The 27,794-nt window shown below is 32.0% G+C and overlaps 1 protein-coding gene across 1 annotated transcript in view; it reads right to left on the bottom strand.

Annotated features, from left to right (window-relative positions):
• Nucleotides 1–661: 661 nt before the first annotated feature.
• The window catches only part of LOC130443727 (out at first protein), a 230,430-nt gene continuing 203,297 nt past the window's right edge, over nt 662–27,794 (bottom strand). Inside the window, exon 4 of the mRNA XM_056778489.1 lies at nt 662–7,562. Within this exon, the coding sequence (XP_056634467.1) occupies nt 7,252–7,562 (311 nt within the window). The 3' untranslated portion in view covers nt 662–7,251. The remainder of the gene's footprint in view (nt 7,563–27,794) is intronic.

Here is a 27,794-nt window from a genome sequence, read left to right as displayed (position 1 = left end):
CACGGTATGTCACATAACGATCTTGCAATATCAGTTTACGCTCAGCATCGATGTTTTCTGGCACATTTTGGACGACCTTCACGTAATTCATCCTGTAACGAAGTAGGAAAACAAGCGAAACACGGTGGTTGGAGATGGTATTTCATCACCAAATGTTGAAGCGAGTTAAACGGCACACTGCCTTTGGTTTAATCCACATGACAACATGTTGGAAGTACATTAACTATTAAAAAATGTCAAACTTAATGATGGCAATGTCAGATTTGACATATTTACATCACTATTGCCGTAACTCAAAACTTAAGTAGCAACCCTCGTATATGAAGTAAATTCTGCTTCAAAAATTTGTTGACCTTATTTTTTGTTTATTTTTCGTATATTTATGATCAACATTTTTGTTTGTATGATATACTGTAAAAAAAGTTACGTACGGAATTTCTACATGCAGCATTGTGAGATGAAACCATCGACCTATTTATGTTAATATCATCGATTTGTTATATTCTGTTTTATATACATTTTCCTCTCGTCTCCATTTTACTCGGATTGCTTGAGTAATTGCCATGTACTGAATGTTTAATGTCGCGTTTCAATTAGAATAAAATATGAAAGATTCGTCAGTAGGGCTTGATGTAGGTTATTAGCATTCAAAAAGACAGACAATGTATCAAAATCTTTATTTTTATACATTATTACACTTTATTTATTACAATTTCTCAGGAAATAGTTGGTGGATTGTCTGTACAGTTATAATTCAGCCAAATCTAAAATATTCTCTCTATCCCCAATAGACGTTTTAAGAATCATTTTTTCAAAAATTAATTCGAATGATTGTCGACGCAAATATTATCTTACGTTATACTCGATTGAATAAAGTGTACACAATATTCCAAATATCATAATGAGCCAGAATTCATTTGCGAAACTCTTTAAGGCAATAATGATCTCAGTGCTAAACAAACGTCTTTTGTGACATAATTTTGAGTAGAGAGTGGTTAAAAAATAAAATTTAAATTCAGCGTTACGCCAAGATGAAAGAAAATATCATTTATTTTTAAATAAATGTGATTTTGACACGAATTTTAAAAATAACTCTTCTTGTAGAAGAGCGTAATTTCATCGAACTAGTTTGGAAAGTCAACATTAGACCAAGTTGACAGAATAACGAATATAATCGAAAAGGTTCAAAACAATAAAGGCTGCAGCTATCTACGCAGACGTTTGACTGATATTATGAACTAGATGGAAATTGAATAAATTTTTTCTAGATAATATTCCAACTATCAAAGTACACAGTATACAGTTTTTAAAAGTTGAAACCAATCTGACGTTATATTATAAAAAAAATTCTAATTCGTATGTCACACATAGAACCTTCAGTAACAAGTACAATGTAGTGTACTAGGACTAGTGATACATAAAAGATTAAGAGGTATTTGTACCCTGTTGATTCAAGGCCCTTCTCTCTAACTTTGAGGTTTTAACTAGTTGAAGAGATTTTCCGGAGAAAGTGAGGTTAGTCAAATCTCGTGATTCACTATTTCTATCAATGATTCCATTCAATCTATACTCCAATTGAAAATCTGAATTAATGAAAGGAATTCTAATATGTCCATCCAAAAATGGAAGCTCTGTGAGTAACTGATAAATGGGAGAGAACGTTTTATTGTTTGAAAATAGAGCGCAGAAAGCGAGTTATACTTTGTGTTTTTTGAGTTTGAAAGTTGTTTTGGATATTTACGGGAAAGTCCAACATACATTGATGTACAAGTGGGTAGTTTCACGAGAGTCAAACATACGCAGTAATAATTGATAGTTTCAAGGGGCTCAAGCATGCCTAATTAACATAAAGACGAATGAGTTGTTGCCTACTCAATAGGTAGGATCATAATCCAAACATTGTACGTAATTTACAATAGTAATATCTCTGAGACAACTCTGTAATTTGGACTATAGGTAAAGACCACGATAAAGCTGCAACAAACTCGCGAGTATTCATCGATAAAATTCAAAATTTGGATATAATAATAGAGAATTGAGTTAAAATAAGCAAAATCTCTCCACGTGAACCTTATAAATAACATTTCCCTTAATAAAATTATATCCCAAGAAGAACTGGATATGAAATTTAGAAAAATGCATTGAATACCCATAATTTGTGCTGTTGCCACAAACATAATTTGAACAAAATATAGAGATTCTAGAATAATGAGCTGATAGTATGATTAACGTTCTTTAATATTTTAGAGACCTCAGAGGCTGTTAGTACTAAAGTTACAAGAGATTATGAGTATTGGCATCTGGTTAATATGGGGTTTGAGCAGAGTACTCAACAGGACCAACCAAACGTTTCTAGTTAGTGTACAGAATTTCTATAACAAATTAAAATAATTATCGATATGGAAAAGCTGTTATTTAAAAATAAAAAGTTCCTAAGATCCTTGTATATGTTTAAATATCCATAATGAAATTTATTCACAGACTTGAGCTAATCGTCTTGCTTGACAATACTTACACAGTGAAACTATTTTGAATTCAAGCTTTTATAAAGAATTGAATTGCATTACCTATTAATATGTGCTCCGTTTATTACAAGACGGAAATTTAATAAACTACAAGCTAGCTCCTGCAATGGTTCCAATATCTTGAAATTTCCATAAAGCCGGGTACAAATCGTATATTTCAAAATACTCACACAAGAAAAATCTGATGATGTTAGATTGAGTGATGAAACTGGTCATTAAGTGACATTTCAATTTCACGTATGTTTTTTCTCTAGGTATCACAAATAGAGAGAACGACGAGTAGTGCGTTGGGTATCTAGATATCTTGTCTATGCACGTTTCAAAACACGTCTCCTTCACTATCATGAGCAACAGGAGCAAAGTATCAATCTCAAATATCTCGTTAAATTGAAAAAACCTCCCACTGAATGCTATAAATTGATGCAAGTTGCCTATGGGGATAATTCTCTATTTCGTGCGCGTGTTTTTGATTGGTGTAAGCACTTTAGTGAGAGCCGAAAGTGCACTGAAGATGGAACAGACCAGGTCGCCCTGTGTCTGTTTCAACTACGGAAACAGTGTCCAAAATTAACTAAATTGTGCGTACAGATCGTATGAGCATCCGGATGATTGCCTAGGCTGTAAACGCCGATAAAAAAATGGATAGAAAAATTCTACATGAGGAATTACGCATGACAAAAGTCTGTGTGAAGTTGGTGCCTAAAAAGGTGAATCCTGACCAAAAGCTCTTGCGTCAACGGGTCTGTTTAGATTTCCTTGAAAGGTTAGAAAAAGATCTGCTTTGAAAGGGACCCGATTTGAGTCGATAGAAGCGGTAAAGCAAAAAACGGCAGAGTTCCTAAAGGCACTCACCAAAGAAGACTTTCAGCACTGCCTCGATCAAAGGAAAAAACGTATGGATAGGTATGTGGTGAGGGGAGGGGACTATATTGAAGGAAAGCATTCGAATGTAGAATCATTTTTATAATAAAACCCTTTTTCGTAACCAGTCTCGTTATTTAATAGCCTGACCTCGTATAAAAAGATTTCTAGTTCGAATGTTAAATTGCATACACTACAATTCTGTTTTAGTTGACGGATTTAAATTTAAAAGCTGAAATTTACTTATGGTTTGGCACTCATCTGGAGAGAATTTTAACTATTAGTAATATTTACATTGTCTACTCTCCCCTAAAACCTTCTGCATAACTAATTCTTGTCGTCGTTTCTCACCAACTATTTTTATCGCCTTTTCTCACCAACTCTTTCCTGCTTTTTAAACAATATGAAGTATAGTATTAATCTAAAACTATTTACGAAAACAGTAACGAAAAAATAATGGATTTCTGTATGAAACAAGAAAAACAGATTTTTTATTATATATATGCATATATAATCGACTGTTCAATGAGTTCTATCGTTCAATATGAGATGTCAATTGTTTATTCCCAGTTGTTCAAAATATATGTGTCATAGTATTTTTTTACAATTGAAAAACTTGTTCGGTAATAAAGTTGTAAGTTTTGGAAGTAAGCACCAAAACAAACTCACGAAATATTATTAGAGGTGTATATAATTAGTATTCATATCCAAATTCAAGAGTAGAAATATCTGCTGCATTTAAAATTATGATAATACACGCGAAGGAAGTCCAAAAAGTGCACTATAGGTAGAAAATATATCAAGAATACAGTATGTGATTATGCAAGAGGGATATTTAGGAGAAACCCTAGACATTATGTAGAAAGATCTGTGCAAGATGGATATCGTAATTATCGGAACAAAAGCATACTCGTAAATAAAATTCTCAATAAAATTTGGAGCGTTTTAGAAAGAACTAGGTGCCAATCTATTCTAACAATTTGAGTTCATCAAACTATTCAATTATACAAGAAACAAATATATTTGCTTTTACACTAAATTTATTAAAGACGATGATTCAGTTAATTCATTAATATTAAAATAAACGTGATGAGGGAAGACCGTGATATTGTCTCAATGATACCGAGCTTAAATGGCGAATTAAAAAATTTTATTAGCCACAGGAGATACTAGGGCTAATGCATCAAAGTGCACATGAGAAAACATAGGAAATTCAAGGTCTATACACTATACATTTGTTTTGATGCAGATAAGACTTGTAATCACGATCTTAAATCGCAACAAGATGCTAAAGAGTGTACGATACCAGAACTTGGACAGCAAAGTGAATTAAGATCCAGCAATTTGTCAAGAAGTTGTTAATCAGCATTGGGAATATGAAAGGAATGCTGCTAAGGGATTACCTCCACAGTAGTAGACCAATGAACGTATAGTATTGTTGTGAATTTTTGGATCATCTGAATGTAAAAGACAACGCAGTTAAAAAAATTGTGGTCGAAATCAATGAGTTGAAGTACGATGTTGCGATACCCACTCTATTAACTTCCTCTAATTGTGTTTGCGTATATTTATAATATTCCAGTTTCTTACTTCAGAAATGAAATATATAATTAAGTACATCACTTGAACAACTCCAGGGAAAGTATAATGAATAATAAAATCTCAAATCAACGTCAAAATGTCTTATCCTATTGAACGACAAAACGTATGGAATAACAAGGTATTGAATCTATTTATTCAGAAATGTTTTATTAGTTACATTTAATTTGATAAATATTGTGTAAAAAAATCGAATCAATTTATGTAATATTTCAAATGATGTATATCAAGGACCGTTCTAGGTAGTTTAAAATCTGTTGAATCACAATGGTGTATCTGTGGGAAAAATCATTTCTTATAGCTTTCAAAATAGCAGAAACATCGTCAGATTAAATGGAAGTTGTTTAATTACATTCAAATTTCTGTTGCTTTGTAATATTATTGCAAAAGAAGCGATGCCTATCAATGTTTATAGAAGGATCAATTAGTTTAACTTTAGACTTATGGTCCGAGATATGGAATGTAGACAATTTTTGATATGAAGTGTCTATAGAGAGACGGACATTTTTAAAGAAATGAACCGAATGAAACTTTATCTGTGTCTCTAATTTCAGCCGTGAATATTACAATAATAAGCTTTAACTTACGGATGAATACTGTCCACGGATAAATACCATTCACCTATCTGACATATATACCATTTCTAATCCCAATATAAATTTTTCATTCAATTGGTTAGGTGAGTTTATTTTTAAAATTACGTTTTTTGAAGATTAAAATTAAACCACGGTTTTTGTCCGTGGGTGGTGATTTTGGATAGTATAGTAATATTTAGAGACAGAAAAAAGCTTCATTCTGATCTGTTTCTATAAAAACTTTCCGGGTCTTTAAGGTTAAAATGATGGGCACGGATTTTTCTGTTGAGGGTGACGATTTCTATAAAAATTTCCGTATCTCTAGGAGCAACGAAAATTTCTGTGAAGGGTGCTAATAGTACCACCGTTTTTTATACTGTCACATTCCCATATCTACGTAACTAAAGCCTCTCTTTGTTCAAGACTCAATTGATTTTTAATAGATCTTATTAGAAGAGCATTTTGTTGTTTTTTTGAGAGTACGTGATATGAAACGGCTGACAATTGAACTTGACTTACGAAATAATTTGATCCTCTTAATCGACAAAGAATCTATATAAAAAAGAAGTTGCGATTATTATTAGAATTGCCTCGATTGGAATTGAGGCAGATAAAACAGAGCAATTTTCTCCTTTTTACATAATCCGAATATTAATTCTTCCGAGGTTGATACGAAAATTGTTAATAAGGGCTCCTTCAGGTCATATTTCGAACTGGGTGAAAACGAATATTTTTACGTAATGAACATTCTATCAAATATATAAAACCTAGTACGAGTGGTACTAGTAATTTCCCTATGAAAATATAGAACTTATAGACATAGCAAAAAACTACGTAACAATCATGTGATTTCCACAGCACTCAACTCATGAAATTCAACCATTGGATTATGCTTTTATATCGGCCCTGAAGGCGTATTATACCTAAAAAATCGAAAATTAGCTCTGACCGAAAAAACTAATGCAACTGCAACTGCAACTTTTTCGTCAAATGCAATGGCTAGCATATCTTGCCATGTTTATCAAAGAGTTGCACCATTCGAGACAACCTGCAAGGATTTAGTAAAACAGGACTTGTCCCTTCCAAAGCAAATATACTTTACTTAGGAATCATTGGAGTTACTCAAGTCAATAATATTGCAATAGATAAACCCTCCAATCAAACCCACCAAACATGAGGCAGACCAAAAAGGTTCTATCAACTCAAATGATATAAAAACCTGTGGAAAATGAATGAATAAATTACAGGTGCCTTCATTGCATAGAGAGGAGAACGAATTTGATTCTAATGACCTAGTAAGCAGGTATAAAAAAAATCAAATTAAATACTAGACTTGGAAAATTTGTACAAAGATATTTTACAACAGAGTTAGACCAACCAATGCGGTATTTATTGCATACTTTTTGTTTTTTTGGTATTGGGTTGAATAAGGAAAATGATGAAACAATTGGGATTTATGTGAGAAAAATTTGGCGACTCCTTTGACTACTTATGGATAATATTTAATTCTTAAGTTTAAGTACATCGTACTCTTTGAAAAATAATTTACAGAAGTTGAAATGATTTTTGGTGTCCTTGAAATACATAGATAAATGATACTATACAATCTATACAGCACTAAGGCATGTTGGTCCATTTTTAAGCGAATGTAAGGCAAAATACAAACATATACAAAAAGGTTTCTACTATGGTCATTCATCCCAAAGACATTGTTGTTTTTGTGAAACGTAATAATTAAACAAATGGCAAATTTTACACGTTTTTATACCACATCTATAGCTCATCACCGAATTTTTCGTATGACTTTTTCCTTTACAATATTTTAATCCGCAAGGATACCAGCCTATACAGAGTTCTAAGTGACATTCGCAAGGTGTCCACATATTTTTCATGTCGGTGCAGCTCGAAAGGAAATCCTCGGCGCCTAGATCGTTTGTTAAAAACCGATCAGGAGAAGTTGGGAACCGCTTTAGTGCTGGTTTATAAGACGATAATGGAATGCCTGAAACAAAATTTCAATAGTTAATTAAACAGGCGGATCGATTCAAGTAAATATTTAATAGTTCACATTTATACAGAATTTGGTGAAAATACTGAATTATATAATATAGTAATTTGAAATCAAATTGTATTTTTTTCCTATTTTTTAACTGCAACCGTACTCATTTTTTCATAGGTGCAAAGGTATGTCGTCTGAAAACTAAATTTTTTTAAACTACCTTTTTAGCGCTGTGGTCCTAAACTGATTCTAATTTTGTATATAATTTTTTGATAAACCTTGTCTTTCATATATTCCCAACGAAAGTGATATAGTGTTTAGACTAGGTACCTTGATGGTCACTCAATTGTAAGACGTCATCTAATCCAGGATCCTGCGATTATTCGTGTTTTGTAAACACCTATAGTATTTCCCTATTGACATATGTATCTTTGTATTGTCTTTTATTTTTATGGCTTGGAAGAATTTGCAAAAATTAACAAGAATCAGTAAAAGCCCAATTTGACGAAAATTTCACTTCCTTTACCTTTAGCTCTGAGATACAGAATGGCACTGTGTGAGGATAACAAATAAAGTTATCGTCTTCAGAGACCATTGGTAACATTGCAGAATTTTCAGCTGAGCTTTCAACTAAAATAATTGTCCTTGTGAATTATAACTAAATTTGAATTTCAAGTTTTGTTCTTCATAGTTGATCAATGTGGTAGTATTGATGATTTTCTATTTTAGCTTTTTAATCAGTTTCAATCAAGATTTTATATCGTTGGTGAACCGAAAATGATGTTGATTTAACAACATTTCTGGAGAGCTTATCTTCGAAACATCTCAAGGCGTACAGGAACATTTCGGGATTTGGGTTCATGCTGGATATTCCCACATCCTAGTCCCGTTTATAGTGTTGTAATGAGAAGAGGAAAAGGTCGAGTGAATGTAGCGAAGGTTTAATGGTTCATGAATCCCTTTTGATGAAATAAAACTATAAAAAGGTCATAAAGCAACAAAGTTTTACATCGTAAAATACGCGCTTGTAAGTATTTGGAGGGTCGCGGCTAATGATCTCCGTTTTAATAAGTTTCCCATAATTTCAAATTGAAAAGTCGAGATTTATTCGTAAGGATAATAAAATTTGGATAAAGGTTTTTAGATTATGTTAAAGGAAAGAGCATATATATATATATATATATATATATATATATATATATATATTATATGAATTATATCGAAGTCTTTTCCAGCTATATTATGAGCGTTTTCTTATTGGGAACGTGGCAAGGAAACACCAAAGTGGACTAACTTCAATATATTTTCCGAGCTTTCCAATACTTATGTATTCATCTTCTGGGACTGAAATTATGGTCAAATACAATATAAGAAATATGTATAAATGTATATATAATGTATAATAAAATTTTACTTACAATAATTAATTGAGATTTTTGGTGGCTTTATTCACGAAGATAAATATTTAAAAACCGAAAATAGTTCGCCTTTCAAAATTTTAGAATTTTATTATGATTCTACATTATTCAACAGAATAATTCTAGTCATAGTACGGAATTACTATGGAAGGAATTAATCTCCGATCCAAACTAAAATGTCGGATAATAAGTATACAACATTGCGCCTTTTACTTAACAGTTTCAGTCCGCTTCCTTTTCGTTGTCGAAAGAAAATTAATCCCAAGCAGAAGAAATACGAGTATATGAATTATTAAATGTAAAAGATTTGATATCTAGTTCGAAAAGTATGTACTTTAGTAATAAATATTCATTTTCACTTGAAAAATGTAGTGCTTATTTAAATTAATTATTGTGGTTATAGTGAGCTTTTTAATCAAAATAGACTATTAAGATGAAAAAATAAATTCATTTTAAGTAATTAAAGTGTTGAAAGGAATTGAGATAATTAATTACCTAGAAATTCAAATTAAAATTGTATCACCATATTGCAGATTCACTCACAAACAACAATGTGAAGAGAAGAAAATAATAGAATTAGTAAATAAAGAAACGAGGTAGTACGTTTACAAATGTGTTTGCTTTCCTGGAACCACTTTCCTCAGATGAAGTCTGTATTTTTAGTTCTGGGGTATAATGGTCGTTCATACCGATAGAAAAAATCATTTTTATCACATTTCAAGATATCCAAACATTCGTTTGAATTTTTATTGCAAGCGAGCTTCTAATTAGCATCAAGCAATCGTCGCACTAACCTTACAACCTATCTGATCAGAGCACTGACAAAGTTGTAGTGGAGATCAACTAGACATGAAAGTTAATGTAATAAAAACAAATGTAATGGTCATAGCAAGACTTCCAAACTCTCAACTGAACAGAAACATCTATGACACCGCAATAGAGAAAGTTGAGAAATTTAAATATCTTGGCAGCTGCATAACGACAAATGTAAACCCTGACGTCGAAGTAAAATCACGTATAGAACAAGCTAGAGTCATATTCCTAAAGGTGAAAAACCTATTATGTAACGCACCCTTGAACTTAAACTTAAGTTCTCTTGTCTGGAGCAGAAACATGGACATTAAAAGTGGATACCATGAACAGGCTCGAAGCTTTTGAAACGTGGATCTTCCGTAGACTCGTAGAAATATGATGGCCTCAACATATACCTAACGATGAAATGGTTAGACGTATGAGAAAGGAAAGAGAGTTACTCACAACAATAAAGAGAAGAAAGGCCGCTTATCTGGGCCACATATACTGTAATAACAAGTATGATATACTGAATTTAATAATAGAAGGAAAAATCGAAGAAAAACGAGAACCTGGTCGCACACAACATTTGTGGTTAAAAAACACAAGTGATTGGACTAGTATGAACATATTATCTTTAATTCGCATCACTCAGGAACAAAATAAGTATGCCGAAATTGTCGCCAACCTTCATGAAATGGAGATGGCACCTGAAGAAGAAGGTATCTTAAAGAAAAATATAGCTGAGTGTACTGAATTCGGTTGATCTCTGAAAATAAGAACTATCAACAAAGTCATTGACGTTTCTGAAAATACACAAATTAGTATATAGGTATACTTTGAAACGAATATGTTCTCAAAAAATTGGCTTTTGCAAGATAATTGTAATCAGAAATGGAAATAGATTATTCAACGAAAACAATTTTTTATTTTATTGTATTCCTCATAATATATTTGCTTCATATTATTTTACAATGAATCTGTAATTCATCTTTGAGGTATAAAATAAAAAAAGATACTAGGTATATCGGTAGTGGTATTTTGTTCAAACATCTATAGACTTTATACGCTCTGATCGCTGTCGGAATACATTTCTAAACGGAATAAAAGAGATCTCCTTCGGAATATAAAGTAACCTTTGTTTTGTATTTTTATTTAGAAATATATGTATATCTTGAACTCCTGCACTTTCACAAAAATTGAAAAATGTATTTCCAAATAATGAATAATAATACAGGATTATTGTTAGTAGAAGAGAAGAAATGATGCAAAAAATTATGTTCTAGCAGAAACAGGTATCAGTAAAAAACGATTCTTTTTCTTCTGATGCCGTCTTCTCATTGAAGGTTGGCGACCACGTTTTTAAATACATCTCTGTCCCTCACAACATGAAACAATTCTCCGACGCTGAAATTTTCCATTGTCTTATGATACGGAGGCAGGATTTCTTCTTCCTGTCGATGCCTTTGTCCTATGTAAGATGTTGTTCTTATCTTAATAATTGTCAACAGCTTTCTTTCGCGACTAATGCGTCTTAGTTCTTTGTCGTTGGTGATTCTATCAGTCCAGGGTATCTTCAAAATGCGTCTATAGAGCCACATCTCAAATGCCTCAAGTTGTTTGATCATTTGAGTTTTCAAGGTCCAAGTTTCCACTCCGTACAGCAGTACTGACCACATATAACATTCCATGCATCCTATTCTGATGTGGAGGTTTAGATTTCTGTTGGCAAACATTGAGGAGTACTTGACAAATGCCTTTCGAGCAATTTCAATTCTGATCTTGATTTCTTCGTCTGGATCCATTTGAGCGTTTTTGACTGAATCAAGATCCTTATATTTTTGCCCTATTCTATTTGTTTCCCATTCAGTGTGAGAATAGGGTTAATATTAATATTTTGGTTTTTACTTATAACCATGAATTTAATTTTTCCAATATTTATAGTAAATACTACATTTTCACATTCTCGGTTGATTCTCTCTAATAGGCTTTGAAGATCTTCTTCGCTCTCAGCATTATCACTGGCGAATCTTAAGTTGTTGATCAATGTTAACGCCCTCATGTCTCTTCTCCAGCACTTTCTGAAATACAAACTGTTAATATAGATAATGTAGACCAATGTAGATTTGTTGTCGTTACCAATGAATAACTGGGGCGACACCACAGTAAAAATAATAACATATACGAGGTCTGGCTATTAAATAACGAGACTGGTTACGAAAAAGGTTTTAGTATAAAAATTATTCTGCATTCGAATGTTCCCTTTGAATAATCTCCTATCCTTTCGCCACACACACTTCGAAACAGTGCTGGAAGTCTTTTTTGGTGAGTGCCTTCTGGAGCCCTGCCTTTTTTGCTTTACCGCTTCCATTAACTCAAATTATCTCCCTTTCAAAGCAGATATTTTTCTAATCTTTCAAGGAAATCTGAGTAGACCCGTTGGCGCAAGAACTTTTGGTCAGGAGTCAGATTTTTTGGCACCAACAAATTCGGTAGTATGGCTAAGACAATTGCAATTTTGTCAAAACTAGAAAACCCACATCTATACACAGGCCAATGCTTCAAGCGTTCTTCGGCTACAATTTTATTAAATGGAGAAGGTTATATATTAACCTTGAAGCACCATGGAGGATGGCAATCCAGTACTGTGGCGGAAGGATACGTCGAAGAGTCTATTAAAAAAATTAACGTTGCTAATAAAATCGTCAATTTGTGTAGTTATAGTAAAAGTATACTGTGCAACATGTGGGAGAAGTACTTTTCTCACTCGAGAGTAAAGTTGAACTTTTCCACTTGTTGCACAATATACTATTTTCCGTTACACTAGATGAAACTTGAGTACACCATTATAAACCAGAAATAAAAATATCGTTGAAACCGTTCCCAGGAACGTGTCCTTATGGAAAGCAACAACCGTTTTTTCGGCCAATACGGTTATAGCCAGATCGTGTTTATGAGGTTTTCCTTTTCTAAAGGGGAAATTTCCAAGTTTAATATCACCCCCTGAGGTTTTTTTTAAATAATTTAACGAATCCTCAGATAGAATATTGACTATTCCGAAATACGCAAGACGCAATTGCGGAATGTAGTTAATTAAGGATATCCGCTCGACTTGTGTAGTATGTATCATCTCTCCACGGAGGTAGAAACTCACTAAGAATTTAAACTATTCTATATAACGTAACCGCCTTTATAAAGTTTGTAAATTCAAGTCGGAAAGACAGTTGGGATGTTAGATTTCTAATATTTTCATAATCATCAATTTTTGGGATAAGGCAATTTGTTCTTTTTATTATAATTTGAATAGTTTTGTTTTGCTGTAGTTTCAAGGACCAACAACTCTCTTCCTTTTGTGATATGTCCCCGAAAGAGTCCACAATGTAACTGTTTTATGAAATATATGTAGTTTCAATGACTAAAGTATTTTTGTTCACAAAGCTATCATAGTTTCCAAATAATTTTAAAATTTTATGAACATGAATACAAAAACTTATCACAACTTATTGAAGAAGGAATATGATATATATGTAATATTACATGGGTGGGTTATTACATAATAGAATCACACAAAAAGTTGTGTGTGTCTAACTAACGTATTTCATTTTTAAGATCATGACAAATATTTTTATTAATTGATCGAAAATTATTGTGTGGTATGAAATTCGTTGCCAAAAATACCGATATATGCGTTTAAAAACAGACAAGAAATTTAATTAAAAAAAGTTGCATGAAAATTTACGAGAGTTGTCTCAAATCCTTCTAGCCTAACAAAAAAACAAGACATTTTTTTCCATAATTATTTCTATTTTTCAACAAGTCTACACACTGTCCAGCACAATATTCACCTTTACAAATAATAGTTACGGTCTTTCTCCTCAATATATGCGTTTACATAAGTGATAATTTCCTCCCTCCTCAAACTTTAAGGCTGGCAAAAGGAATAAGTCGGTGGGCAACATATATGGTGAGTACAATATGTGGTAAACCAGTTTGTGAATTTTTGCCATGACAGTTATCGAAATGTGAGAAAGTGCGCCTTTTTCGGAGGTTCGCCCTTTACAATACACTCTCTTGATTGTTTTTTATTGTTTCAGAAGTGTATTGGCATGTCCAGTTTCTATCTAAGGTTATGAAACGATGCAAAAAATCTGTCCCATTTTGCTTAAACTGCGTCTATAAGGACTGGTAAATGTTCAAACCTTAATTCAGACGTTCCCATACTCTTTTTCCTCGTAAATCAATTTCAAAATACTATTTCCAGTTGATAAATTCACACCATATTCAAGTACACTCTTGTTATTGAGCTTACCGTGTACCCCTGGGGGTGTACCTGGACCACTTTGGGAATTACTGCCTCAACCAGACTGTCATAAAGTGTATCATTTTATAAAAATAACTGAAAAAAATTATTTTTCGTTCTTCTTACACTTGTATCGACCAATTATGTCTTGTAGATAGTAAATAAATATAAATATACAATTATTATGATTATTATGTAAGTATAGATAAAAAATTAAGAGAACAATGAGAGAAAAGTCAAGTAAAAGTGAAATAGAATACTAAAAATAGAGGAAATAATCAACAATAAGTTAGTTAGATCTTCTTCATTTTGAATCAGACTTGACTAAAGTTGAGGCTCTACAGTAAGAGCTATAATCAACTTCAAAAGCTTCGTGCACAATTGATTCATTTTCTTTTTGTGAATTTTCCTTAGGCTATTGATCAGTGGATCAGATGTTATGATCATCATTGGAATTAAATCTACACTACACTATCTAGTATTTCCGGAACGTGCGGCAATCTTTGCTCCTTGGTTGTGAGCTTCTTTTGAAAGCTGCCCAATTGGAACTATGGAAGATTTGAACACTTGTGCTATTAATAAGGAATTTATGTACCGTAGCTGGCATATAATACCTTGAATAAGAACTAAGATTGAGTATTTATTTCGAAACCAGAGAACAAAGTTCTCAGAATGTTCCTCAACAGGTCCTCAACTATAAGTTTATTATATGATGTCTCATAAAATATTTTTCGACGGTCTTCCTACATTAGAGGAACTTTGAAATGATGTGGAAGGTCGTGGTACAGTACGTTGAACCTCGAATTTGATCTCTTCTTTCAACCAATTTTCGATAGTTACCAAAAAACGTTGCTTTGATTTTCCCGCAGTTAGTCATCTATCACAAATTTTGAAGTCATAGTCATTTTGATTTTCATTTCAGAGTCGCTGGTAAAGTTTGCAAAATTCTTCAAAAAAGTCCGTGCTCTATTATATACAGAAAAATTAGCCCGGGTACAATTATTTTATGACAGCTCTATACTCAAGTTTTTCCTTTTTTAGAAAAATCTTCAAAATTACTCTAAATCACTGATACTATTGTGAGACGTGGGGCGATAAGCATCCAAATATATTTCTCAGCTTATATTGATAAGTACTGACACCTTTAGGTTGAGGTTGGAAATTTTGCTGACAACCCTTGTCTGTGTATTTCTTTGTTTTATTCACATCCAACTACTTCTTTTCTTTTGTGTAGACAAATAGCTAGACGTACTAAATTAAACAACCATCAAAATTAAACGGCAAAACGTGGCTGAATAAGGTAGATAGAATAAGATAGTAAATAAATATTACGGTGCGGTTTAATAACAACCACATATGTTTAAGTTGGATCGGGGTGTTCCGCAAAATACATTCTCAAATATGATCCTGCGGTTCCAGCTAATATTTGCTCTAGCGTCGAAGTAACTGCATTATTTGTAGATAGGGTGTTAACTATAGAGGGTTCCGGAGCAGGTAAGATGGGATATTATGACATGCCCTAATTTAATATGTATAAAATAACGAGAACGTAACGGGAACTTGAAAATTAACTGCCTCAAATATTCATTACATTTATTTGCATATGAAATACTAATTTCGTTCTACTTCCAATGATAATCATTTCTTTTTTCAAATTTATTGATGAAAATCTTTTTAAGAGAAAGTTGAACCGATAACTTTGTTGAGGATATAACGAAGCTTTTCTAATACCAAATTGGTATATGACATTGTCATAAAAATTGGAAGATCGTTTGTTGACGTTTATTTGATGGAAAATTATGGAGAAATAACGATATGAAGGAAAATTGAGCATTAGGTAAACAGGATCGAAATCATGAGAAGCAATAAAATAACGAAAAAACCTAATAGAGATTTCAATGAGAGAACAAAAAGGGAAACAGAAGACTTTGAGATAGCTGTTTCAAGAAAAGACAAATGTGAAAAATTAGTCAACGACAAGCATACAGTATTACTCAAAAAAGTTGGAGAATAATGTATATAATATCAAGAGACGTTGAGAAAAACTGCGCAAAAAATAAAATGATGAGAGTTAGAAACGAAACGGGGCTAATCGAGAAAAGAGAAAAAGAAATAAAAAAGTCGAGGAAGTATGAATACCTAGACGTAATGATTAACAAGTTGAAAACTATTAAAAAGCGACATACTGACTTCAGAAATAAAGAAAAACAAAGACCGACGAAAAAGTAATGACAATTCGAGGCCAGTAAACAAGTTAAGAACTATCAAAAACAAAATATTGACTGAAGAGGTTAAGATAATTATACCCAGAACATAATAAGACGAAAAATAATGTAATACGTCTTCACTGTGATGAAAATGGGAAAAGTTTATGATGAGAACAAAAAATATTAGAAACATTTCTAGGTCCAGTAAAGATCGAAAAGAGAACGAAGCAAGGAATATTAGAAAAAAAACATATTGAAGAAGTATTGATCAGAAGCAGTAATAATTGGTATAAAATGCGTGGTTAAGACAGATCTAAATACTTAGACGCGGTAGATGAGGCTTCAAATATTTAGAGGATATGAATTATGTTGGTGAAGATAAATGGACACATCGAATTGGAAACATTTTTTTGAACTTGGTAAAAAAATTTGTGTTCCCAATGGACTGAATCGTATAAAATATTGTGCGAATGTTTTGGGGAGTCTGCTTCATCGCGAACATAGAGTATTCAGTAAAGTCCAAAACTTGCCTCATGCGAGTCATCCATTCACTAAAGTTGGCGACGATAACATTAAAAAAGTTAAGAAAATGGTCCTCGTAAATCGGTATTCGAGAGAAAGCAAAGGCTCTCAACATATTCAATGGATCGAATTAACATCTTTTGGTTAATGTTTTGGGTATGAAGCGTGTACCTATATCTTTTGCAAAAACAGCGTGGTAGGGGTCACAAAATAATGCTTAATAAAGTAGCTGAGGATACCGTACATTTGTCGAAACAGCCCAAAAATTAAGCGAATTGCTCTTCCAAAATTATTCGAAGCCGAAAGAAACACGTCGAATCAAAGTGATGCTCATTATTTTCTTCGATTACTGTGATGTTGTTGAACACAATTTCGAACCAGAGGGTCAGAGTGTTAATAAGAAGGTCTAGTTGGCCATTTTGAGACATCTACGTGAAGTAATTTTTCCGTAAATGCTCGGATTTGTAGACGGACAATTCATGGATTTTAACAATGATAATGAGCCGCCACATTCCAGCATGATTATGACTGAGTTTTTGGCCAAGACGAAACGAGAGTCAATGTTCAGTTACCAAATTCACTAGGTCAGGTTGCCTGTAGCTTTTTCTATTTCCTGAACTCAAAAGTTCTCTCCAGAGATCGCGCTATCAGTTCATTGAAGTCACAAAATGGAATTTGATTTAAGCTACTGAAGGTCATCCCAGTCGAGACTCACAAAATTATTGAAAATTTTGCTTTGTGGGTATAAAATCAGTTTGAATATTCGAATGTACTTTACCACACCAAAATAAGGTTTCTTAGTGCAGAACGTGTTTTTTTGGGATCTAAAAGACGAAATAATCCCTTTTATGGAAGGAAAAAGAATGGAATATGAAACATATTGTTTAGCTTTCAGACTATACATTTCCAATAGCTCTTCTAAGTCACATTAATAAAATGAACGATTACATTTGGGGTTTTAGCAGAGGATTCAAAATATAATTGAATTTATTTTCTAAACAAGTCAAGAAAGACTCATTTTCCGAAACTAAAAATAATTCCAGTAAGGAAAGACGGACTTGATACCGATGAGAGAAGCTTATAAAGTCTTCATGAACAATTAGAACAGATATTCCAAAACTTGAAAATTATCAAACAGGACCTCAATAACATTGAAGTATATAACTTGGTAACATATAGTTTTTGTATGATGTGAAAATAAAATATTCATTACCAATAAAAATTTGTTTTATTAATTTTTTTTCGGTCCGCCAACATAATTTATTTTATCGGGCCATACTGTATAAAAGTTTAGCCATGTCTGTTCTATACTATATACCACTAAATCTCTCTTTTCAGAAATTTAAACTCAAGTCTTAACGTATACAAGAATAAATATATTCATTCAATTAATAAATACCAATATATTTGAAATTTTATATTAAAAACAATCGTTTTGGATAGTGAATTAAATATTTGATTTGTTCCACAAAGGCTCATTTCTATTAGAATTGATCTGAAAAACATCCAATCACTTCAATCCAATATTTTATAAACTTTTTTAAATGAATAAACGTTATTATAGCTTCAGATCTTATTTTATCTTGAAAATATTATCAATATTAGCAAACTTTTGACATAATAACCAACAAAAGACACCTACGAGGTCTGGCTGCATTCAATTTGAATTAGAAATATTACTTATAAGAATTGAAACCTTCGGATTAATATCGTCTCAGTTCGAGAAGAAAAACAAAAATCTTTTAGTGATCTTTAATCTATTAGAAGAATTTCAAAATAGTTCTATTAATTCAAAGGATCTCCAATTTTTGTTGGCAAGAGGTTGGTGTGTGAATCATTATGATTAATAATAGTGTAATTTTGGTACCAACGAAATATTATTTTCTGTATCTTATTCCTAGATATTCCTAATTTGAAATACGAGCCAAAGTTTCATAAATATTCATGTGCCATAAGTAACAAGAATAATTATTATTTGTTAGTTGTCATTAACAAACTTTTTGAACAGTGAATGTTTTCTTTTTAAGTACTCGCGTGCTGGTAAATACGCTATTACTGGTATTCTGGAAGTTTCTATCACGTAACATGTTTACTCATCAAGTAAATCTTCTCACTGGCTTAATAACGTTTATGTCATATCATTTATAACACCCATTACAGGTAAGAAATTAAATGGCACCTAATACGTTTGTTTTCGGAAACTTGATCCTTACAGTTATTTATTTAACTAATACGTATTACCAAAAAATCTACCAATTTCTTAAATTGTCAATGTCAGTGTCAATATCGTATTATTCTTTCATTATTTTAGTGTTTTCTTCACTTTGGTCCGTTGTTTTTTAGTTTATGAGTGAGTCCGCATTCTTGCGACACAATTTTGATTTGAATTTTGAATACTCAAAATGAATATTCCATTTTTATTGAAAAAAGCTCCTTTTAGTCACACTGCTGAATTAAAAAAAAAACTGGAATTTCCACGAGATAATGAATATTTTTTGCACAAATATATACATTTCAGGCTCGATATTAAGCGTTTCACATTTTACATACTTTCTTTCTTTTTCATTGAATTTAATTAATTTGTGAGGTCAACCTGAATAAGCGATTGATGCGTTCAAAACACATGGTTTTGTGGTACCTTAATCGGAATTAAAAAAAATGCTTCGACAATTGGTTCAAACGTATGCGAAAGTGTATTGATGTTAATGGAGAAAACAATAAAGCAATATCCAATTATTAATATTTATTTTTATTTGTCTATCTCAAAACTTTGTAGCAACCGTATTATAATAAGCGAGAAATCATGACTAGAGTGCTAATTTACGATTTTTAGCTTTGTAGCATAAACTTTTTCTGCATATAAGTAGCTGATATTTAAATATTTGGTAATTCAATACTTTTGCGGTCCCCTCGTTTATTGGCTACAGGAATTCGAAAAAGTCATCCGATTTCGATAAATTTTTTTTAAATCTTCTTTTTCGCGGCGAATTTACGAAAAAAACTATGGGAATAAAAAAAATTAACCACTTATATTGATTTCAGCGCTTTAGAAGTTCATGAAAATGCATTCATTCACGTATAATTGTTGATAATTTTTTCCAAATAATCAAATGAAGTTGTTATATTTTTTTTCAGAATCTACATAAGAAAAACGAACAAATTGAAAAGAAATTTATACAAAAATGTTGATTTATCAAGTTTTTATAATTAAAAATAAAAACAATTTCTCTTGAAATTGTCCCTTTCTCACATATAATCGTTTGTACCTTTTTTATTAAGTAACCATTAAAGTTATATGAACAAAATCATTCTTAAAATCACTGTAATCAAGTGTGCAATATTAAAAGTTAACTTTGAAAATTTTCACCATTGAAAAAATGGTATCTTACTAAGGTTGACTGTTAAAAACAATTTAATATTATAAAACCAATAAAATCTTCGACTGAGATATTTCCTATAATCGGATGATTTTTCTATTTTCTAGAACGTTTATGATGGAGTTGGAAAACCATATGAAACCATATGAAACATTTATGTGAGATAAAAAATGAATAAACAAACATTTTTCAATATTTTTTTCAAAAAACGTTCGTTTTTTGTGTAGATTAACAAAAAAATATATGAGCTGCGTTTGATGCTTTGTAAAAAAGTTATGAACGATGTGCGAAGAAATGAGTTTATTATCACATTTATAGTCATAAAACTATATGAAATTTCCAGGTGAGATACTTCCCATATTTGTTTTCATGAATCCGCTGCAAAAAAGGAAGATTTAGAAAAAAGTTCATCGAAATCGGATGATTTTTCGATTTTCTAGATCCAAACGCAAAAGTATAAAATTACCAAATATTTCACCAGATTTAACGCAAACTGAAACGACTATTAATACCACAAGAATACCAATATATGAAAAAATATGTTTTTATTAAAGTTTATGATAACGTAACGTACTATTTGTTTATTTTCCAGCATATCTATTATAGCGTATTCACGAAACCTAAAGTTTCCAATTCAACTTGAGGTCGACAATATATTTCATCGGCGATTAAAGAGCATTTAGGTTGGAAATGTATACTTGCATTCATACATTGTTACTGAAAGCCAAACCACTTTAGCAGTTATTGAAATCGGATATCTTATCAGTATAACAATATTTCACTAAACTCGAAACTCCAACAGGTGAATTATAGGCAACAGTACAAAAATGTTTGGAGTAAAATGTGTGTAGTAAAAGCCTTAGGGGATACAATATAGTCCAGTTCATATTTTATGTTTATGAGAATCGAAAAATGATCTAAATAGTAGAAAAAGTCTAATTGCATATTTTATGTTTGTTCATCAGTGTCTTGCTAGTGTTGATCTTTGACTCGTTTCCCGTTTGCGTATTATTAGGTATATTACTGATGGTTTTTAGTGCATTGTATTAATTCAGTAGATTATCATACTCAGTGATTATTATTATTGAAAAGGTTTTTATTCACTATTAACAATTTAGTTTAAAATAAGGAATAAGCCGATGATATGGCGATGCTGCGTTTCCTATCACGTTGAAGTGTTCCTTGCCGCCTGAAGCATTATCCATGAGTGTTGAATTGTAGAATTTCATAGTTAGACATGCCATATATATTGAGACCTTGAGAATTCCCATTCAAATAGGACCCCTACCTCTTATATCACCTCGAATATAAGTAATCGGTTTCCATAACCAATATAAGTGAGATAGGACTTCATCATTTTGAAGCAAACTCTAATGTAGGAGTTATAATCAACTTTAAAACCTCTGCTCTTATACTGCCTAGAATACATTTAATCGGTTACCATAACCAACATTTTTCATGTACTAACTAAAATTTCGTAAACTGTGATCACCACTCGATGGTACCATAATGGTATCGAAATAAAAGAGCCCAATAAATGGAGTGAAGAGTTCACGAATGTTAACTGGCTTACCTTCTTCTTAACACCATTGGTCAGAAATTTGTCGCGTCTTAACAGAAAGGTCTCACAAAGCTGATGCCCTGAAGCGTTTATCTTGATACATCTATGACATGCATAGCAATACAAAACTCACCCCATACCAGATTTCGAGATTGTAGGCTCTCTAGAGTCTTCGAGCTTTAGGCATTAAGTTTAATACAAGTAGACAAATAATAGTATCTGCACCATTCGGCTTTCTTGATATTGTCATGATGTTGCTTGAAACCAATGTCAAGAAATTTTTCTTGGTACACAATCAAATATGAAAGAGCTTCTATATATACAAAATTTATTTTACCATAAACAGCTCTATCTCTACAAATTATTTTTCGTTATAATCACCATCTTTTATTAGCTATACATCCTATATATCCCAAAGTTGTGGTAATTTTTTCATTCCGAGTAGCTAACCAGTTGCGCTTGAATGTTTCAACTTTTCGATGATCCCAAGTCATTTGCCTCAAGTGCTTGTTTGGATGGTATAGTACGTTAAAGTCACATATAATAAATCTAGACTCTGAGGTGGATGATAAAGTCTTTTCCAGTTCAATTCCACAAGTTTCTGTCACGTTTCACGTGCTGTTTGGGACCTCTCGTTGCAGTGGAGGAGCAGGGATGGCACAACCTCGTCTTTTGTGTCGAATATGACAGATAATTTGATACAAAAGATGGCAGTAGTAAGTTGAGTTAATAGTGAAAGGTCTGTGTAAGAACGTAGAATGGTGCAAACCATGTTCCTTGCAAACAATCGATTTTTAACTTTCACGGGCCTTTCTATTTCCATACTTGCAGGCTCTGACTCGAGGGTGTGATAAAGTACCTATGTTTGGTTACTGATGAGAACTGAGAAAGTAGAACATTTATCATTTTTCTAAAGGTCCAACTGCTTTCTGATGATTGATCGATCATGTCTATAACTATATAATGTGTGAGCAAATCTGAAGCACTGTGAAGTGTCAATTTAATTCAATAAGTTCACAAACCCGGGCAATTTGTTTGATTTAGTTGGACTGAAACTTAAGGTTTGACCATGAAAGGGTCACAAACTGGCAAATATCCATACTTGCTTCGAGTAACTTTATAATTATGCCTTGCTCAACAGTGTAAGAGCTACTAAGTTGAGCAATGGACAAAGTGGTTCCTTTAGTAGTATCTCTAGGTATCCTCACTTAACGACTACAAATATCCAATCACAAATAAATACCCTTCCCTATTCTCAGCCACGAAAGGCTAGTCTATATAATCTAGTCTATAAATGAATTGACCTCGATTATCATTATTAATCAGCAGTTTTGATGATATCGTCTGTTGAACAATTGTTATTTGTAAGGACGTTTTTTGTGATGTTCTCTATATTTTATAGATAGTTTTCACATTGTTGTTGCATTATAAATGAACGTATATGTAATTTTTAGCAAAAATTTCGAGACATGAGAAAAACAAACACTCTTAGTCGAATAAGTTCTGTAGAGACATGGATGTGTAGACAAACTGAAAGCTTTACAAAAAGGAATGAGTAATTGTGAATTCACATAGAACCGAAAACAGTAGTCGTTATAAAAAATGTGGTCCTAGACTATTTAGGTAAATTAAGCCGAAGCAATTGATAATCTCCCTAACAGTAAGCAAAACAAAATGGACCGCTACCGTTGGTCGATTTGCTGAATCCAAAACATCGTCGTCGAACAATGGAGAAAGATTAATAAATTATTGAAATGTGTTTGTTTATATCCGGTAAATCAATTTGGCCGGTGACATTTTAGAATCCGCTTTATCATAAAATATGTTCATACATACAATATTTGGAATTCAGTTTGGGATTCGAATTGAATCACAAATACCGTTGAATAATTGAACCGTTTGCAATTTTGTTGATGTTTCATCATGGCAAAGGAATTTAATTAAAATCGTTGAAGTTTTTTTCAGTATAATCGTATTATTTACATATTCATCAGGTTGGTATTTTAACGGCTAATTGATTATTATTGAGGAATTTAATGCATTCATTATAATCATAATAAATAAGTAACTTCATTATTCGATAATTTAATAAACTAAATTCATATCTAAATATTTGTATCATATGTTCGAATCAAACTTTCGCGAGGCGCCTCTTAGAGGCTCTTGATACGAATCTTGACCAACGGAGGCAACAATACTCTTAATTTATTCTATATTCATGACGTTACCTCCTTTGACTGGCGTCTATAAAACGACAAGGAGCCAATCGACAGGGAGACGAGGCGAGTAAACGTGAGAGGAGGCGAGCGCACCGTCCATACGTTTTAACTTGCATTCTCCCGTGTGGCCTAAATTATATTATTCGAATAGTAGAGAAATTAAATCGTCAAAAAACGTTATTTGAAAATTGCCACAAAATATTGCATTAAATTTGGTTGAACCAAAATATATATAGTCAATAATCGATAACAGATCTTAGCATTGGTATAAGTAGTATACGTGGCCCTTGTAAAATATCTAATTCCCCACAACGACTGGAGTTTCTTTTTATTTGTTTTGCTTGAAGTTTACAAGGCTACTTGCTTTATTATTTTGTTTTTCACGATTCAACTTGCGTGGCTCCGCTTTAGCTCATTCTAGCTTTTCTGTAGAAATTATCATTCCATAGTAGTATTCTATCTAGCAGGAGTATTTACAAAACACCATAATTTAATGGCATTCTGTAAATATCCCTGGTATAAATTTAAAGCATTCACCATAATAATAATACAATGGAAGTGTGTAATTTCTTTTAAACGTAAAAACTTTTATATTACATATTTGATGTTCATCGTAGGAATCCTACTGGGTTGTAAGTTTCAGTTTTCAGTGAAGATTTAATGCCTCATGTTTATCATAGAATTTCTAGCTAAAGCAAAATATATGATGCACAGGGCGAGTGTGAGACTTAATTAACTAAAATGGAAATCCTTGTGAATATATAACATAACCGAAATGAGTTTCGTCACAAACAAGATTGTTGTGAATATTTTGTAAAACATGCAGGGATTAAGTTTTTCTTTTCCAGTAAATACAAATACTATTCAGAATACAAGAAGATCACAAGACATAGAAATGAATTTACGGTTGATATCGGAAACTATTCTCATGAATAGATTGGACGGGTCAACATTTTCCATTCGTTTTTCACATGTATAGTACAAGGAAAAATATTCAAATATTCTTCAAACTTGTTTAAGAAATAATGAGATATGATAAATTTGGATAAGTTTGGGGCTCACCTTTGAAACATTGAATAATCAATACGGGATAAAGAATATCAAAAATATAGATGTGAATGTAAAATTTGGCATGAATGCAGCCTTGCCACATTCATATTTTTGAAAAGTTTATTCAAAAGCATTAAATATATTGGACTGTTGGAAAATCAAAATGATAAATATGCAAGAGTAAGTAAGCAAGTATCAATAAAAGCAAGAAATGGAAATATTGAGTACAAACTTTCTAAAGTTACTTACAAATGTGAGAAAGTTACTAACAAATTTGAGGTACAGATCACATAGTACTAGGAAACGTCAAGTTGTAGCTGCTAATAATTATTTAATGAAATGAGGATAAGTGAGATATATATAATATAAATTGAGAGAAGGAATACATGCTTAGCTCAAATATGAGTAGAATGAAATAAAAAAAGAACATTGAAAGGATGTAAATGGGAAAATGTAGACTCTGGCAGGACGAACATTAAAATTGAAGAAGTAAACAAACAAGAAAGGATATTTTAGGGAGTCCAATATAGAGGAGAAATAGGAGAAAGAGGAACTACAGGAAAAAAGAATTATAAAGTGTTGAGAAACACTTTGAAAGCAAAAATTTAGAAATTATTACCAAGAAATCAAGAGGCAAAGATAATAACCGAGTGGTTCAGTCGAGTGATGATTAGAGAAGCTCTTGACAGATATACATGAACGGTGAAAAGATGGCACAATATTTCTAAGAATTAATGAAAAGAAGAAAATTGAAAGAATATAGAGGTGGAGAAACAAAATGAGAAACCGGTACAGGAACCGATTGGAGAGGAAGTTGCTGTGCAAATAACAGTTTGAAGAACCTTGAGAGAGCAGGCAAAAATGTAATCACAGCAGATATTATTAAATACCGCGAGGATGATGTACCAAATAGTATATTAAAAATAATATGAACTATAATAATGCCCAACAGATGGATTAAGGCTTTACTATATTTTATGTCCAAGAAAGAAAATAAAAGTGAGTGCAAAAACTATGAAGCAATGTTACTTTTAGATGTGGTATACAAGGTACTTGTGATAAATGTAAGAAAACGATTAGCTGGATGAATAAAGTATATATAAACGTAATCTAATAGTGCACATAATATTTACACAGTCTAAACACACCTAAGACCATAGTCTGAAGCAGAATGTATAATAGCTAGCAACAGCATCCAAAATTGGCTTAAACAAGGAGAGGCTTTACTATATGCTGGTGAATGCTACTAAAAAGTATTTGTAGAGCTGAAAACAGACGAAGCGGATATAGATTAAACTATAGAGATAGTAAGATAAATCGGTTGGATCATCAATCTTACTATGATTAAAAAGATGTCTGAGGAATCAAAAATTAGAGGTTATGTAAGAGTGATATTGGTATTAACATGAGTATAAATAAAATGTAAGAAACAATGTTAAAAATAAAAGCAAATAAAGAAAACGCGTTACTTATCATAGAATGATAATATTTTCTTGTTGTTTCTGGTGTCATATATCAAAATTGCTGAATATAGATAAAAAATTTGGAGTTTCAACTGAACATTTTTTCACGTGGAATATCAATTGAAGAAACCGAGGAAAAGTTACGTAAATAGTACCCGTCCAATGGAATGATTGGTAAGTTGTCTAAATGTTGCAATATGGACACATATTGTACATCTCATTTGAAATAAATTTCAACAGACCATAGAATGTTATCTTTAGGTTTTTTCATGTAATAGGCGTATTTTGGATTTGAATTATGAGCAAAAAAAGTTTTTTGTAGGAATTTCTTGTAGAGGTCTGATCATTAGTTATAGTTTTTGTTGAATGTTTTGCGTTATGGCATCTAGTTTACTGTACATACTTTAGTTAATTGAGACAGCTTGAAACTTAATGTATGTTACAACCTCTGAAAATTTTCTGAAGCTCCCTTGCTAGCAGTATACGACCTTTCAACCTATAACTTAATATTTTCGTATTTTTAATATAACTTTTTTGCCATCACATCAATAAAAAATATTTGCGTCACACTCTAGAATTTAATTTTGTGTTAATATGTATAATAAGATATAAATCCTTAATTATGCAGCAGTAATCTTCTTTTCCGTTGTAGTCGTTTTCCATTGACCGCTAGTGTCGTTTTAATACAATAATTCAAACTTCTGAAATAGCCTGGAGAATCTCCTGGCATTTCCTCGAATTAATTCGGTCTTCTGGGGATTACAAAATGTAAATTCAACAAATGAGAGTGCGGAGGTTTAATTCCGATTTCGATATCTACCTTGACGATTAAATGTAGACAATACGAGTTGTGGCTATAATATACCAGAAAACGTGACAGAGATTTAAGTTGAAACTCAGCTCTCTTTCTTTGTCGTTTCCTTTTTGTCTCTCAAATTGTTAATTAAAAGTCTTTCATTCTCTTTGGGAAATTTTATCTTACTAATTGAATTAGAAATTTAAACTGCTGGGTTAGTAGAATAGTAATTGAACTTATTGATAAAAGTTCGTTAAGAAATGTAAAACGATAGATCAAGAACATCTTGTAGTCAGAAAATGAAATTTTTCAAAGCAGACTTTTATTGTATACTTTTGATATTGATTGAAATATTGGACATTCCTAATTTTCACAAAAAGTCGGTTAGCCTATTCACAACAATTTTGTCAAAAGTTTTTACGGAAATTGTTATTAGAGATATCGCAATTCACGTTTACTTGTAAATTTTAAAAACTATAGCTAACTCGAGCTCATCGGAGGCAGTTCAGGCTTAATAATTTTATCTATTA

This window comes from Diorhabda sublineata, chromosome 5 (assembly GCF_026230105.1).
Source record: "Diorhabda sublineata isolate icDioSubl1.1 chromosome 5, icDioSubl1.1, whole genome shotgun sequence".
In the NCBI taxonomy this organism is placed as follows: domain Eukaryota; kingdom Metazoa; phylum Arthropoda; class Insecta; order Coleoptera; family Chrysomelidae; genus Diorhabda; species Diorhabda sublineata.
The sequence above is the reverse complement of the archived record's forward strand: the minus strand, read 5'-3'. Positions and strand labels throughout refer to the sequence as shown.